Genomic DNA, 11522 nt, shown 5'->3' on the forward strand with positions numbered 1-11522 from the left:
ACTCCGCAGGGAAACACGCAGGGTCTGAGCTGCCTCTGCCTGTTCCAGCCCTTCCCTAACGAGCTGGATGATGGAGTGGATGGAAGGATGATTAAATCCCCATCTGTGAGCAGGCTGGGAGGATCTGCAGATACATGTGAGAGCGGGATTAAAATTCCAAAAGCTCTGAGAGAACTGGAGGAAGGGTCTAGAAAGAGCCAGGACAGAATTCAATACAAACAAAGGCAAGGATTGGAGCGATTGGAGCTTGGGTAGAATCAGCTGTACAACCAGGAGCTGGTGGAGCTGGCAGGAGCAGCCAGCCCCAGGCCCTGGGAAGAGGAGGATGATGGAAGAAGAGCTCCAGCACTGTGGAAAGAGGGTGAAAAACTGGTTGGTTGATGTAGAGCAAAGACTGAAGGGAGAAGGGACAGACTGCAGCTGTGCCAGGGCTGCAGAAATGAAGGGAGGCTGCTCCATCCATCCCAGGATCAGGGTGCAGGCAGGGCATCCACGAGACACCAGATCCTGTTTGACAAGGATGTTTCACCAGCTGGGCTGGGAAAAAGCTCGTGCCATGGTGAGGGGGGGGAACAAAGAGCCTTACAGCATCCTCCAGTGGGGAGAGGGGAAAATCCCACAACTGCTGCCTGTGCTGGCATCCCACATCAGCCTGAGCCAGGGATGGTCCTTCCCTGGGGACACCACTGCCACAGCAGGGAAGGGACCTCCTCCAGTGCCCCTGAGTGTCTGAGCAGACCCTGACCCAGGAGTGTCTCCAGCCCTGGCTGCCCTGCAGTGCCAGGGCTGTGCCACTGCCAGGAATCACTTGGAGATGCTTAAACACTCAGCAGTGCTTGTAAAATAATAATCTTCTGCACAAGAATAATAATCATCATCTGAGAGTGGCTTTTCTCCAAACGTGAGGCCTGTTCCAAGCACAGCCAACAACCCCAGGTCAGCAGGGTCCCATTTTCTGGCTCACTCCTTCCTGTCCTCCTGCCAACACCACATCATAACAACTCATGTCTGTGCTGGCCCCTAGCCTCTCCCTGGCCTCAGGGATGTCACAGCCAGGGACAGATGCCTGCTGGCTTCCTTCTGAAGGAAGAGCTGCCCCTTCTGGGGGGTAAAGAGACCAAAACCCAACCAGAGGAGCACCCAGCTGCTTTGTCTCTCCCACATCCCAGCTCAGAGCAACCCAAGGTCATCACAAGCAGGAAATTCTAAATGCAAAAGTGAAGGTTAAAAGCAGAGGGCCAAGAGCACTCCAGATACAGAAAGGCTCCGTTCCTCTGAAAGCCATAAATCAACAATAATTCCCCCTGCACGAGGCCAAGCCCACATGTCCCAGGCTGGGGTTTAGGAGCAGGAGTTCAGCCCTGGCAGCCTCCCCACCACGGAGCACCAGCCCCTCATCCAGCTCTCCCACTGCTGCTCCTCCTTGTTTTCAAATCTTCCCGTAGCAAGGAAGGAAAATGTTCCTCCAGTGCAAGTCACTGACAGACGTGAATCTCTGGGCTGTGTTCCTTGGAACTTCATAACAACAGCCTGAAAAATCAGTCCTGGGTGCTAAAAATAAACAAACCCAGGGAAGAATCTGGCTGTGTCTCATTTCCCCACGTGATTCCTCCTCAGGGTGACAACATCCAGCCCGTGCAGGGACTGCCGAGAGCATCGAGGAAACCTCTCTGGCTTTGCTTGCGCAACCACAGCCCCTGTGCCACCCAAACACTCCTGAGCCCCCTCCACAGCACGAGGGAGGCAGCCCAGGGAGATCATGGAATCATAGAATGGTTTGGGTTGGAAGGGACCTTAAAGCCCATCCAGTGCCACCCCCTGCCGTGGGCAGGGACACCTTCCACTAGCCCAGGTTGCTCCAAACCCCGTCCAAGCTGGCCTTGGACAATCACAGGGATGGGGCAGCCACAGCTTCTCTGGGTAAAAGACCTCCAGGTGCTCTTAGACAGAAGCTCTTAGAGGTAAAAGCATCCCCCTGTGCCCTGGCCCCGAGCTCCCCCAGCACGCCCAGCGAGGAAGAAGAGGAGGAAGGACTTACTCGAGGAACCGTGTGATGTACTCGCGGCTGCAGCGGGACCAGGTGAGTGGGGACGTGTCATACAGGAGCTGTGGAGACATGATGAAAGGTCTTTTCCCAACTGGCTCACAGTCATTGCTGCTTCCATCATGCTGAATCCCAAAACTGTGTAAGAGCACAGTCCCACAGAGGGGAGATGAGCCACGGCCACCACAACCACGCAGCCGCCGCCTCCCGGCACCGCCACACCGGACACGGCCCTGGCACAGCCCCGGGGACACGGGCAGGGACATGGGCAGGGACAGGGCATCCAGCACCATGGGGACACGGGCAGGGACAGGGCATCCAGCACCATGGGGACACGGGCAGGGACAGGGCATCCAGCACCATGGGGACACGGGCAGGGACAGGGCATCCAGCACCATGGGGACACGGGCAGGGACAGGGCATCCAGCACCATGGGGACATGGGCAGGGACAGGGCATCCAGCACCATGGGGACACGGGGAGGGACAGAGACAGGGGCCTGGCCCTGGGGGATGTTTTAGTGATACCAAGGACACTGCCCCCAACTTTGTCCTATGCTTTTATTTCCCACTGACTACTCAGGAATATTGAACAAGATCATCTAATTAAACTTACTGGTGGGTGTTTTCCCCCACACAGATGTCTATTGGGAACTATGGTGTTCAAGTGATCTTGTCAAAATTTGATTGAAATCTGTTGCTGATTCTGCAGACAGATCCTGTTTTAAAGCTGCTCCAAAGCCTTCCCAAACCAGCACAGGGTAATACATAAACACAATTTGTCCAGGTTGCCTTGGATTATGTGGTTTTCATTAAACATGGGGCAACCAGAAACTAAACTCTGGAATGAAATCCCCGGGGGAGAAAGGAGGGGTTGCAGCAGTGAGGAACCACTGGGAACCTTCTCCCAACTTCCCCCCCGTGCCTTGTCCAGCCCTGACTGAGCAGCGCAGAGGAAGAGGAGGAGGAGGAAGCTGGTGGTACCTGTGTCCGAGCTCGTGGGCCACGGTGAAGGCCAGGGGCAGCCCCGTGTCCTCGTTGATGTTGCAGCTCCGGTGGGGTTGGCACATCCCCGCCACATGGGACAGCCCCAGCGTCTCACAGGGCCTGTTCATGGCAGCACAGATGTCCTTCCTTGGGCGACAGGGACAGACAGACAGACACAGAGCAGAGAGGGCGTTGGAAGGCGGCAGGACAGAGTGTGGGACACGGCCCAGACACACGGACAGCGGCCAGACAGAAGTGAGAATGGAGCCATCCAACGGCCTCCACAATGGAAACACTGACGACCTTTCCTCTCCCCTTTCCTCTCCCCGTATCCCCAGCTCATTATTGAGCCTGATTAATGGGAACTGCTGGCTGCGTTTATTCCGTTGTATAAATAAAACCGATGCTGGAATAATAAAGCAATTCCTATGGGGAAGCACAGCCCAGGGGTGCTGTGGTCCAGGGCGGCTCCAGCCACCCAGGAGGAACAACTCCATTAAGTACAAGGCCTGAAGCGCCTCATTTCTGCTACAAAGCAACTTCCCAGAGAAGATAAAGCTCTTGTGGGTTGTGAATCATCACCCAAACCACCACAACGCTGCCAAAAGCCAAGGCACAGCAGCCTGAAACCCTCAGAGCAGGGCTTGACTGTAAGGTATATAAACTTGGCCAGAGCCATGAATTCCTGTTTGCTCCATGGGAGGTCAGGGGCTTCCCAGAGGCTCTGCCAAGCCCAGCCTCCAGGAAAAAAAGGAGAGTTAATCCCTGTGTACAACTCCTGGGAGGATCCAGCCGCTCTGGGGCTTGGCAAGAGGGCCACGGGGAAAACCTGGTTTGGAAACTTCAGCTGGAAACCTGAGATTTGAGACCAGTTCATAGAATCACAGAGTCCTGGAATGGTTTGGGTTGGAAGGCACCTTAAAGCTCATCTCATTCCAGCCCCCTGCCATGGGCAGGGACACCTTCCACCACAATTCCAGCCATTAGGAGCCAGATATCTCCAGATTTCATGTTCCATATCTTAGGTGCAGGTGTCCAGGCAGGGCTCAGGCGTGGACAGTGAGGTTTCACCAGCTCCCCCCGGGATGTTCCTCTGCCTGCCCCTCTACCTGCAGCCAGGGCAGGTTCTTCCTGACAGAGCAGCACCTACAGCAGCACATCAGGAGGACACGATACCTGGTGAGCAGGACGGCGACGTCGTGGTGCAGGGGATGGGAATCTCCTTTCACATTGATGCTCTTCTGCCACTTGCAAAAGCTTTTCAAGGTATTGTCTGCATGGTGGGAGATCTTCAGGTCCTCCTGAAAGAGAAGAAGCCTGCTGTCATATCACGGCAGGAGCTGTTTGGGTTTTGGGGTGGAGAGGAGAAAGGTCTGATCTCAGACACATGGGAGTGGAATCGGCAGCGACTGCCATCCAGATGGAACTGCTCCATGTTTATAGGTTGTAGGCTGGGTGGGAAGAAAGTCCTTTTCCTGCTTTCTTTTCATCTGTGATTCAACCAAAACATGAAATCATCCAGTAATGGGGGTTAAGAAACACTGCAGGGAAATATCCCATCCTGGCTGGGGGCGAAGGACACAGCTGGGAGCCCGTCTGAGTGGCCTCAGAGCCACCACTGCAGCTGGGACACGGCCACCCAGCGACCCACAGCCCTCTGCTCCCACACCCATGCTGAGTTAACACAAACCATCCTAAAAATCAGACTCAGCAGCTCCTCTGGCCACACTGTCCCTGACTCCACCGGCCAAGACGAGGGCACAAACACTGGATTTCTCTTACACAAACTCCTCCAGGTCGTGCAGGCGGCACGGGAGGGAGCCTGGCTTTCCAGGCCAGCTCCCACTGCATCCCAGCCTGGCTTTCCAGGCCAGCTCCCAGTGCATCCCAGCCTGGCTGCCAGGACGGGCTGAGTCCCCCTGTTCGCTCTCACCTCCTCGTGCTCCAGCAGGATGAGCCGCACTATGGCGATGTTGATGGGGTTCCCGATGCTGGCGTGGTGGAACAGCCCCGCCACCTGTGACACGGGAATGCCAAGGAAACACGGCTCAGGACAGAGCCCAGCCCGGGACACGGCTGCTGGCACGTCCCTCTGCAGGAACACGAGCTCCAGGGGAAGCTGCTGGAGGCTGTTGACGACATCTTGGGGAATTCCCAAATCGAGGCAAGAACAGACACAGGCCTGGACCGAGGCCTGCGATGATTTCCATTTGCACTGGATATGATCTGTGCAGAGGCTGGAACTCATCCTGAAATGCCTGGGGAACCCCTCTGCTCTCACCAAGAGATGTGTTTAACATCTCAAAGGAATTCGGTGCTCTCTGGGTGCCTTCACCACCTCCCAGAAATCCAGGGATGTTACCTGAGGTCCTCTGCCCAATCCCACCCTCTCCTGGCATCAGCCAAAGCTCTCTTCTGGAACGCAAAGAGGTGCTGCCCTGGCAGCAGAAGAGGGAACAGACTGAACCAACTCACCCTGACTTACCTGCTTCTTCTGGGCACCAGCAGACTCTCCCACCTTCCCACCACAGTCTGGTGCTCCTTCCCAGAAAAGCTGTTCCCACCTCTCCTGCTAACCCAGATGGTGCCAGCTCTGGCACCAACCACCTCCCTTCCCTGGAGCATGTCTCCCTTTGGGGGACCTCCCTGGGAGGCCACTTCCCACATCCCATGGAGGGAAGCAGGAGGGAGCAGCCCCTGAGCCCCACAGGAAGGTGAAATGGTGTTGGCTGAGCTGCTCCTGCCTGCACAGAGGTTTTGGCCTCAGATTTGCTGCCACCCACCCGTCCTCCCGTGGGGTTGGAGCACTGAGCAGGGCAGCAAAGCCAAGGGGGGTGGGAAGAGCCTGAGTGGTGAGAACTTTGCTGAGGTCCCACCAGGGATGAGTCCTGGCAAACCCTGGGGTCTTCTGCCCAGAGAAGCTGTGGCTGCCCCATCCCTGGAAATGTCCAAGGCCAGGTTGGATGGGGCTTGGAGCAACCTGGTCTGGTGGGAGGTGTCCCTGTCCACAGGGGGGTAGAACTGGATGAACTCTGAGGTCCTTTCCAAGCCCAACCATTCCATGACTCCATGTGTCACACTATGGCTCTGCCCTGCCTGGCCAGGACTCACCATGTTCATCACGGTCAGCACATACTTCTCGATGTTCTCACTGCCATGGAACTCCACCATCTTGGTGTCTGCCACCACCAGCGTTTCCACCCACTTCTCCCTGCTGATGGAGCGCTGCCTAATTCTTCTCCTCCTGTGCTGCTTCTGCTCCCACCGTTCCCTGCGTCTCTCAGACCGCTCCAGACTTTCCTGAGATTCTGAGGGATTAGAGGGGAAAAAAAGTCTTCTTTTCTTGATGAAATGTCTGCAACTTTGATAAAATATATTTTATTTTTTTTTTAGTTCAAAGGAATAACCTTTGGTGTGGAGAAGACTCCACACTTAGACCCATAACCCATAACTTATGTGCATTTTGCTGTGCTCTGTGCTCCAGAAGACTCTGAGCTCAGTCTGCTGCACATGAGCATGATAGAAAAACAAACAAACAAAGCATTTGAAGTAATTTCTTTGACTGGAACAGGGCTTGCAATATTCCACAAGGAACACGGAGCCTCCCAGAGCAGAGTTTTAGGGTTTGTACTGACACGGGAATTTACAGGCAACCCTGCAGAGATGCTTGAGAAACAACCTGAGAAACCCTGAGAAACAACCCTGGCGGCTCAACATTTTGGATTATCATCCCAGATCTATATTTTTCAGGGAGGCACAGTTCCCAACAGGATGAATTCTGTGCCCCCAAAGCTGGACTGAAGTCTTGAGCCAAATCCCACAGACATCAGTGCCCTGGGCGAGCCGAGACCTGGCAGGACAGCACAGAGATTTCCTCAGGCACATGGAGACTGAACTCTGCTCCTTCCCAAGGAGAAACAACGGGAATGTTCAGTGGGCTGGGCAGAGGCCGGAGGGGGAGGAGAGCTCCTCACGCACACCAGCAACTGGGAATTCTCCAGCAGAGCCTTTCCCTGTGACGCTGCTCCAAGATCAAGGTCAGGGTCAGCCCCAAGCTGGGCGAAGGCTTTACAAACCTCATCCCACACAGTGGGAATCGCTTTCACGACCAGTTTGGGAGGCTCAGCCTCTCTTCCCTAACAATGGACTTTTACATTTTATGGGCTATACTGTACGTTAGCTGTGAAAGGGCGTTTGATCCCCCAGCCTGAAAAATCCCAACTATCTGGATAATTTGATGAATTGCTAATACCACTGTGACAGTTTAATCGCAGTGGCTTCCTTGGAGCTCGTTTCCATTGTGTCCTTGGCTGCTGAGCTTCCAGCCAGGACGTGAGGGTACTGCAGAGCAGAGGGTGCCAGGGGTCCCGGGGGGCTCGTGGGGTATTTTCCTTTGGGATGATCCCTCTCAAACACTGGCCCAGCTGTACATACAGGCTGCACCACGTACTGACAGAAGCTAAACAACACCCAGCAGCCCAGCACCATCTGGCTGTTGTGGTGCTTTGCAAAGCAAACCAGCAGTACATCAGGGCAGGATGGAAGGGTGGCAGTCACTAAAATCCTACAGACTTTGGGATTCTTTTCCAGGGCGTGGCCAGCACATCCACCCTGCTAGCCCTGACTGCAAGGGAGATCCACACGAGTTACACACAGGCCATAGTACACCCCGAGAAATGAATTTTCAAGAATACACTTCAAAGTCAAGAATAGACTTGAGTCAAGAAAAGACTTCAAAGACTTGAAGAAGCCATTAAGATTACTACCACAGATTAAATAATCAATTTAGATTATCAGAAGAATGTCTGAAAATAACCCGATCATAGCAAAGAAACCCCAGAGCTCCAGGAAATAGCAAACCAAGGTGCAGCTTCACCAAGGAGTACAGTGCCCTTTAGCTGCTGGGGATGGACTGAGCCTCAGTACTTGAAATCCTGTGTTTGGGAGTTTATCCAACCCATGTGCTCCGGACAGAGAAGGAACCACACACACTCTCTGCCTGCAGCAGGAACTCCCTGGGCAGTGACTGGGTTTCACTCCCGAAGTCCAACACCCCAGCAGGTCTAAACTGAAGTTTTCAAGGGAACGAAAGCAAAGGCTCAGCCTGCCCATCATCTCCCTGCTTGCAGGGCTGGGAGGAGAGGAGAGTGAGAGGCACACACTGGGGTTCAGCACACACTGAGTCACTGGTGGCACCAATATTGCCAGAGGAAGGGGCAGTACCTGGCACGCCGCAGGTTTCCTGGGGGGCTGGGGGGCTCCTGCCCTGCTCTGCCCCGTCCTTGGGGGCCTGGCGCTTGTATATCCTGTGGGGCTGAGCTGCCCCGTCCTCCCGGGGGCTGCTGGACACCGGCTCGATGAAATAGTCCTCGTTGAGGAGCCGGAACACGCCTTTCTGGCAGGAGAGACAAGGGGGCACTGTGAGGGCACCTGCATCGAGCACAGGGTTACACTGAAGGGCCTGGGAGTGACCATCAGAATCACAGAATCCTGGAATGGCTTGGGATGGAAGGGACCTCAAAGCTCACCCCATCCCACCCCCTGCCATGGGCAGGGACACCTTCCACTAGCCCAGGTTGCTCCAAGCCCCGTCCAACCTGGCCTTGGACACTTCCAGGGATCCAGGGGCAGCCACAGCTTCTCTGGGCAACCTGTGCCAGGGCCTGCCCACCCTCCCAGGGAAGGATTCCTTCCCAATATCCCATCTAACTCTGCCCTCTGGCAGTGGGAAGCCATTTATTCAAACACAGAAAGCTCAAAAAGCAAACACAGCCCCCACCTGAGAGCAGCAGCAGACCAAGGATCCCATGGAGTTGTCATCCCTCCAAACTGGGAGACAGCAGCACAGGCACTGCTGGTGATCCCTCCCTCTGTCCCATGTCTGTGCTGGGGACACAGGGGGGTTCCCAACCCCAGTGCCCCTATCATCCCATAGCCCCCTCGGGAACGGGGATCTGCACATCCCCAGTTACATGGTACCACTTCTGTGAACCCACGGGAGGTTTTACACCCTTCCCCCAAAACTGCTACTCTTCCACATTGCCACCTTTGGAAATACCTACAATGGAACAGGGCAGGGGAGAGTTCAGGAAACAGGGAGTAGTTTCAGTACCCACGAGCTGTGTTGTCATTAACACCTCCAGCTCCGAGCCCCTCACTGTGCTCCTCACAACCACACAGTTATGTACTAGAAGGCAGAGAATTGCTGTCTTTGGGAATTTGGACACAAACAAGGAAACACAGCCCCGGAGAGTTCCCAAACCACTGGAATCCATGGGAAATTTACAGTCAGCTCATCCACGGCCACATCAGACCTACGTGCTGGGATCCCGACCCTGCTGCCGCCGGGAGTTTTGCCATCGCTTTCAGCAGAAAGGGGGACTTAGCTCCTCCTGTTTCCTTGTGGATTAAGGATCGTTATGGATCAGGGTTGTACTTACCAGGCCATCGCAGGTGCTGAGGGCAGCCAGCCCTCCCTCCGCCCGGCTCCGAACCTCCCCGATCATGTGGCAGGGGTTGGAGGTGTGCGGCTGGATCTTGGCGCCGGCGATGCCCCCGAACCGCCTCTCGCTGACAAAGCCCGGGGCCAGGAGGTTCCTGTTGAGGCTCAGGTTGAATTTCAGGGGTTGTCCTTTGTAATGCAGCTCGTAGAAGGCAGGGAACTTGCTCCTGGAGGCAGGAGACCTCCGGTGAAGGGCTCGGTGGGTCAGGTCGTAGGACAAGAAGGATCCGCTCTCGTCAACCTTGATGGGATGAACGATGTCGCTGCCAGGGGGCGGCGGGGGCGGCTCTGGGGAGAGGGGGTGCAGGGGTTACCTGCAGGGCTCCTCACCTGTCCTCTCCCACCCCTTCCTTCCGCTGCGTGAACTCCCGCGGCAGGGACCCAAACACCAGTTGGATCAGGTCACTGGTGTCCACTGGGACGGCACCGAGCAGCGAAGAGCAGGGACCCCACCTGCCCCTCGTACCCTCGGGGGGTCAGGGCTGGGATTTGCCGTGGGACGGGGTTAAGGTCAGGGTCAGGGATCGGGTGGGGAGAGACGGGGGGATCGGGCAGCTCCGGAGCTCCGCTCTGCCGGGGCTGGTCCCCGTTTCCATGCACACGCTCCCGCTGCAAAACTCCAGCTGCCAGTAAAAAAAGCCACCAAACAAACAACGAAAAAACCCGCAAAAAATCAAATCCTAGCTTGGAAACGGTGTTCGCACGCCGTCTCCGGGGGCAAAGCAACCCCTGGGCACTGAGTGCCCCGGAGCCGCCCCGACCGGGGCGCAGCGCGGGAGAACCGGGAGGAGCCGGGGGGCACCGGGGAGTGCCGGGGGGAGCCGAGGGGCACCGGAGAGTGCCGGGGGGAGCCGGGTCCGATCCTGCCCAGCCCGCCGGGGAAGGGCTGCAGCGGCGGGGGGCACCGGGGTGCCCAGCTACGGCCCCGCGGAGCGCCCCGCGCATCCCCGCGGACATCCCCACGGCGCACGGACATCCCGCGGGGATCCGCACAGACATCCCCGCGTCCCGTGGACATCCCGCATCCATCCCCGAGCATCACCGCGGACACCCCGCGCGCCCCGCCCGCGGTCCCCGCGCGGACCTGTCCCCGCGGTCCCTGCGGCCGTGCCCGCGGCCAGCGCCAGGCCGGGCAGGAGGGGCAGGAGGGGCAGGAGGGGCAGCAGGGGCAGGAGGGGCAGGAGCCCGGCCGGGGCCGCCATGGCTGCGGCGCTGGGGGCTCCCGGCGGCAGGGGCGGGGGGGCGGGGCTATGAGCATCGGGGGCGGGGCTCTGGACACGGGGGTGGGGCTCTGAACACAGGGGCGTGACTATGAGCATGGGGGCGGGGCTACGCGCATCAGGGGCGTGGCTCCGGGCGGGCAGCGGGCTCGGCGCGGCGCTCGGGCGCCCCCTGGCGGCGCTCCCGTTGCGCTCCGTGCTCCGCCGCGGGGATTACGGTGGAAAAGGAAACATTTCGGCGAATTTTCGTTGAAAATGGGAAAGAGTGCTTGGCTGACACCGCCCTGTCCCCCTCAGCCGGTGCTACCCCTCGCTGCCTCTCTTTATTTCCTCTCAGGCTAAAACGAACCGGGAGCGCAAACCTGCGGTAACCTGGCGCCATTAAATACCCCTCCTGGTGCCGCTCGTGGCCCCCACACCCTGCAGCTGTCCCGGGAAGGCCGCGTCTCCCCCTTCTCCGCCCCTGCCGGCCTTGAGAAGGAGATGTACATTTAATTAAGCGATGACGTAATATGCAAACGAGGGGGCGCGCGTGCCCCCTGGCGGCCGCAGCGCCGGGCGCGCGGGCTATGTCGAGTGGCGAGGGCGGCGCACGAGGACCACAGCGCCCGGCTAGCTCAGTCGGTAGAGCATGGGACTCTTAATCCCAGGGTCGTGGGTTCGAGCCCCACGTTGGGCGCATAAAATTTTCCTCTTCCTTCCTTATTATTTTTCGTTATTTTTCCCCTTTTCTCGCTGCTCACGGCCCCGGCGGCCGCCACTGCACACCCG

General features: G+C 57.3%; 1 protein-coding gene and 1 non-coding gene across 2 annotated transcripts in view; one reads left to right on the plus strand and one right to left on the minus strand.

The window, feature by feature from the left end:
• The window catches only part of ADAMTS7 (ADAM metallopeptidase with thrombospondin type 1 motif 7), a gene marked incomplete at its 5' end in the record, with an annotated part of 35424 nt that extends 24745 nt beyond the window's left edge, over nucleotides 1-10679 (minus strand). Inside the window, 8 exons of the mRNA XM_032700699.1 lie at nucleotides 2039-2182; nucleotides 3027-3176; nucleotides 4206-4330; nucleotides 4963-5046; nucleotides 6141-6337; nucleotides 8253-8424; nucleotides 9470-9819; nucleotides 10616-10679. Coding sequence (XP_032556590.1) covers nucleotides 2039-2182; nucleotides 3027-3176; nucleotides 4206-4330; nucleotides 4963-5046; nucleotides 6141-6337; nucleotides 8253-8424; nucleotides 9470-9819; nucleotides 10616-10679 — 1286 coding nt within the window. The remainder of the gene's footprint in view (nucleotides 1-2038; nucleotides 2183-3026; nucleotides 3177-4205; nucleotides 4331-4962; nucleotides 5047-6140; nucleotides 6338-8252; nucleotides 8425-9469; nucleotides 9820-10615) is intronic.
• Nucleotides 10680-11357: 678 nt separating this feature from the next.
• Nucleotides 11358-11430, plus strand: TRNAK-CUU. The gene has a single exon. It is a non-coding gene; the product is annotated as a tRNA-Lys (tRNA).
• The last annotated feature ends 92 nt before the right edge of the window (nucleotides 11431-11522 follow it).

Source organism: Chiroxiphia lanceolata, chromosome 12 (assembly GCF_009829145.1).
Source record: "Chiroxiphia lanceolata isolate bChiLan1 chromosome 12, bChiLan1.pri, whole genome shotgun sequence".
Taxonomy (NCBI): domain Eukaryota; kingdom Metazoa; phylum Chordata; class Aves; order Passeriformes; family Pipridae; genus Chiroxiphia; species Chiroxiphia lanceolata.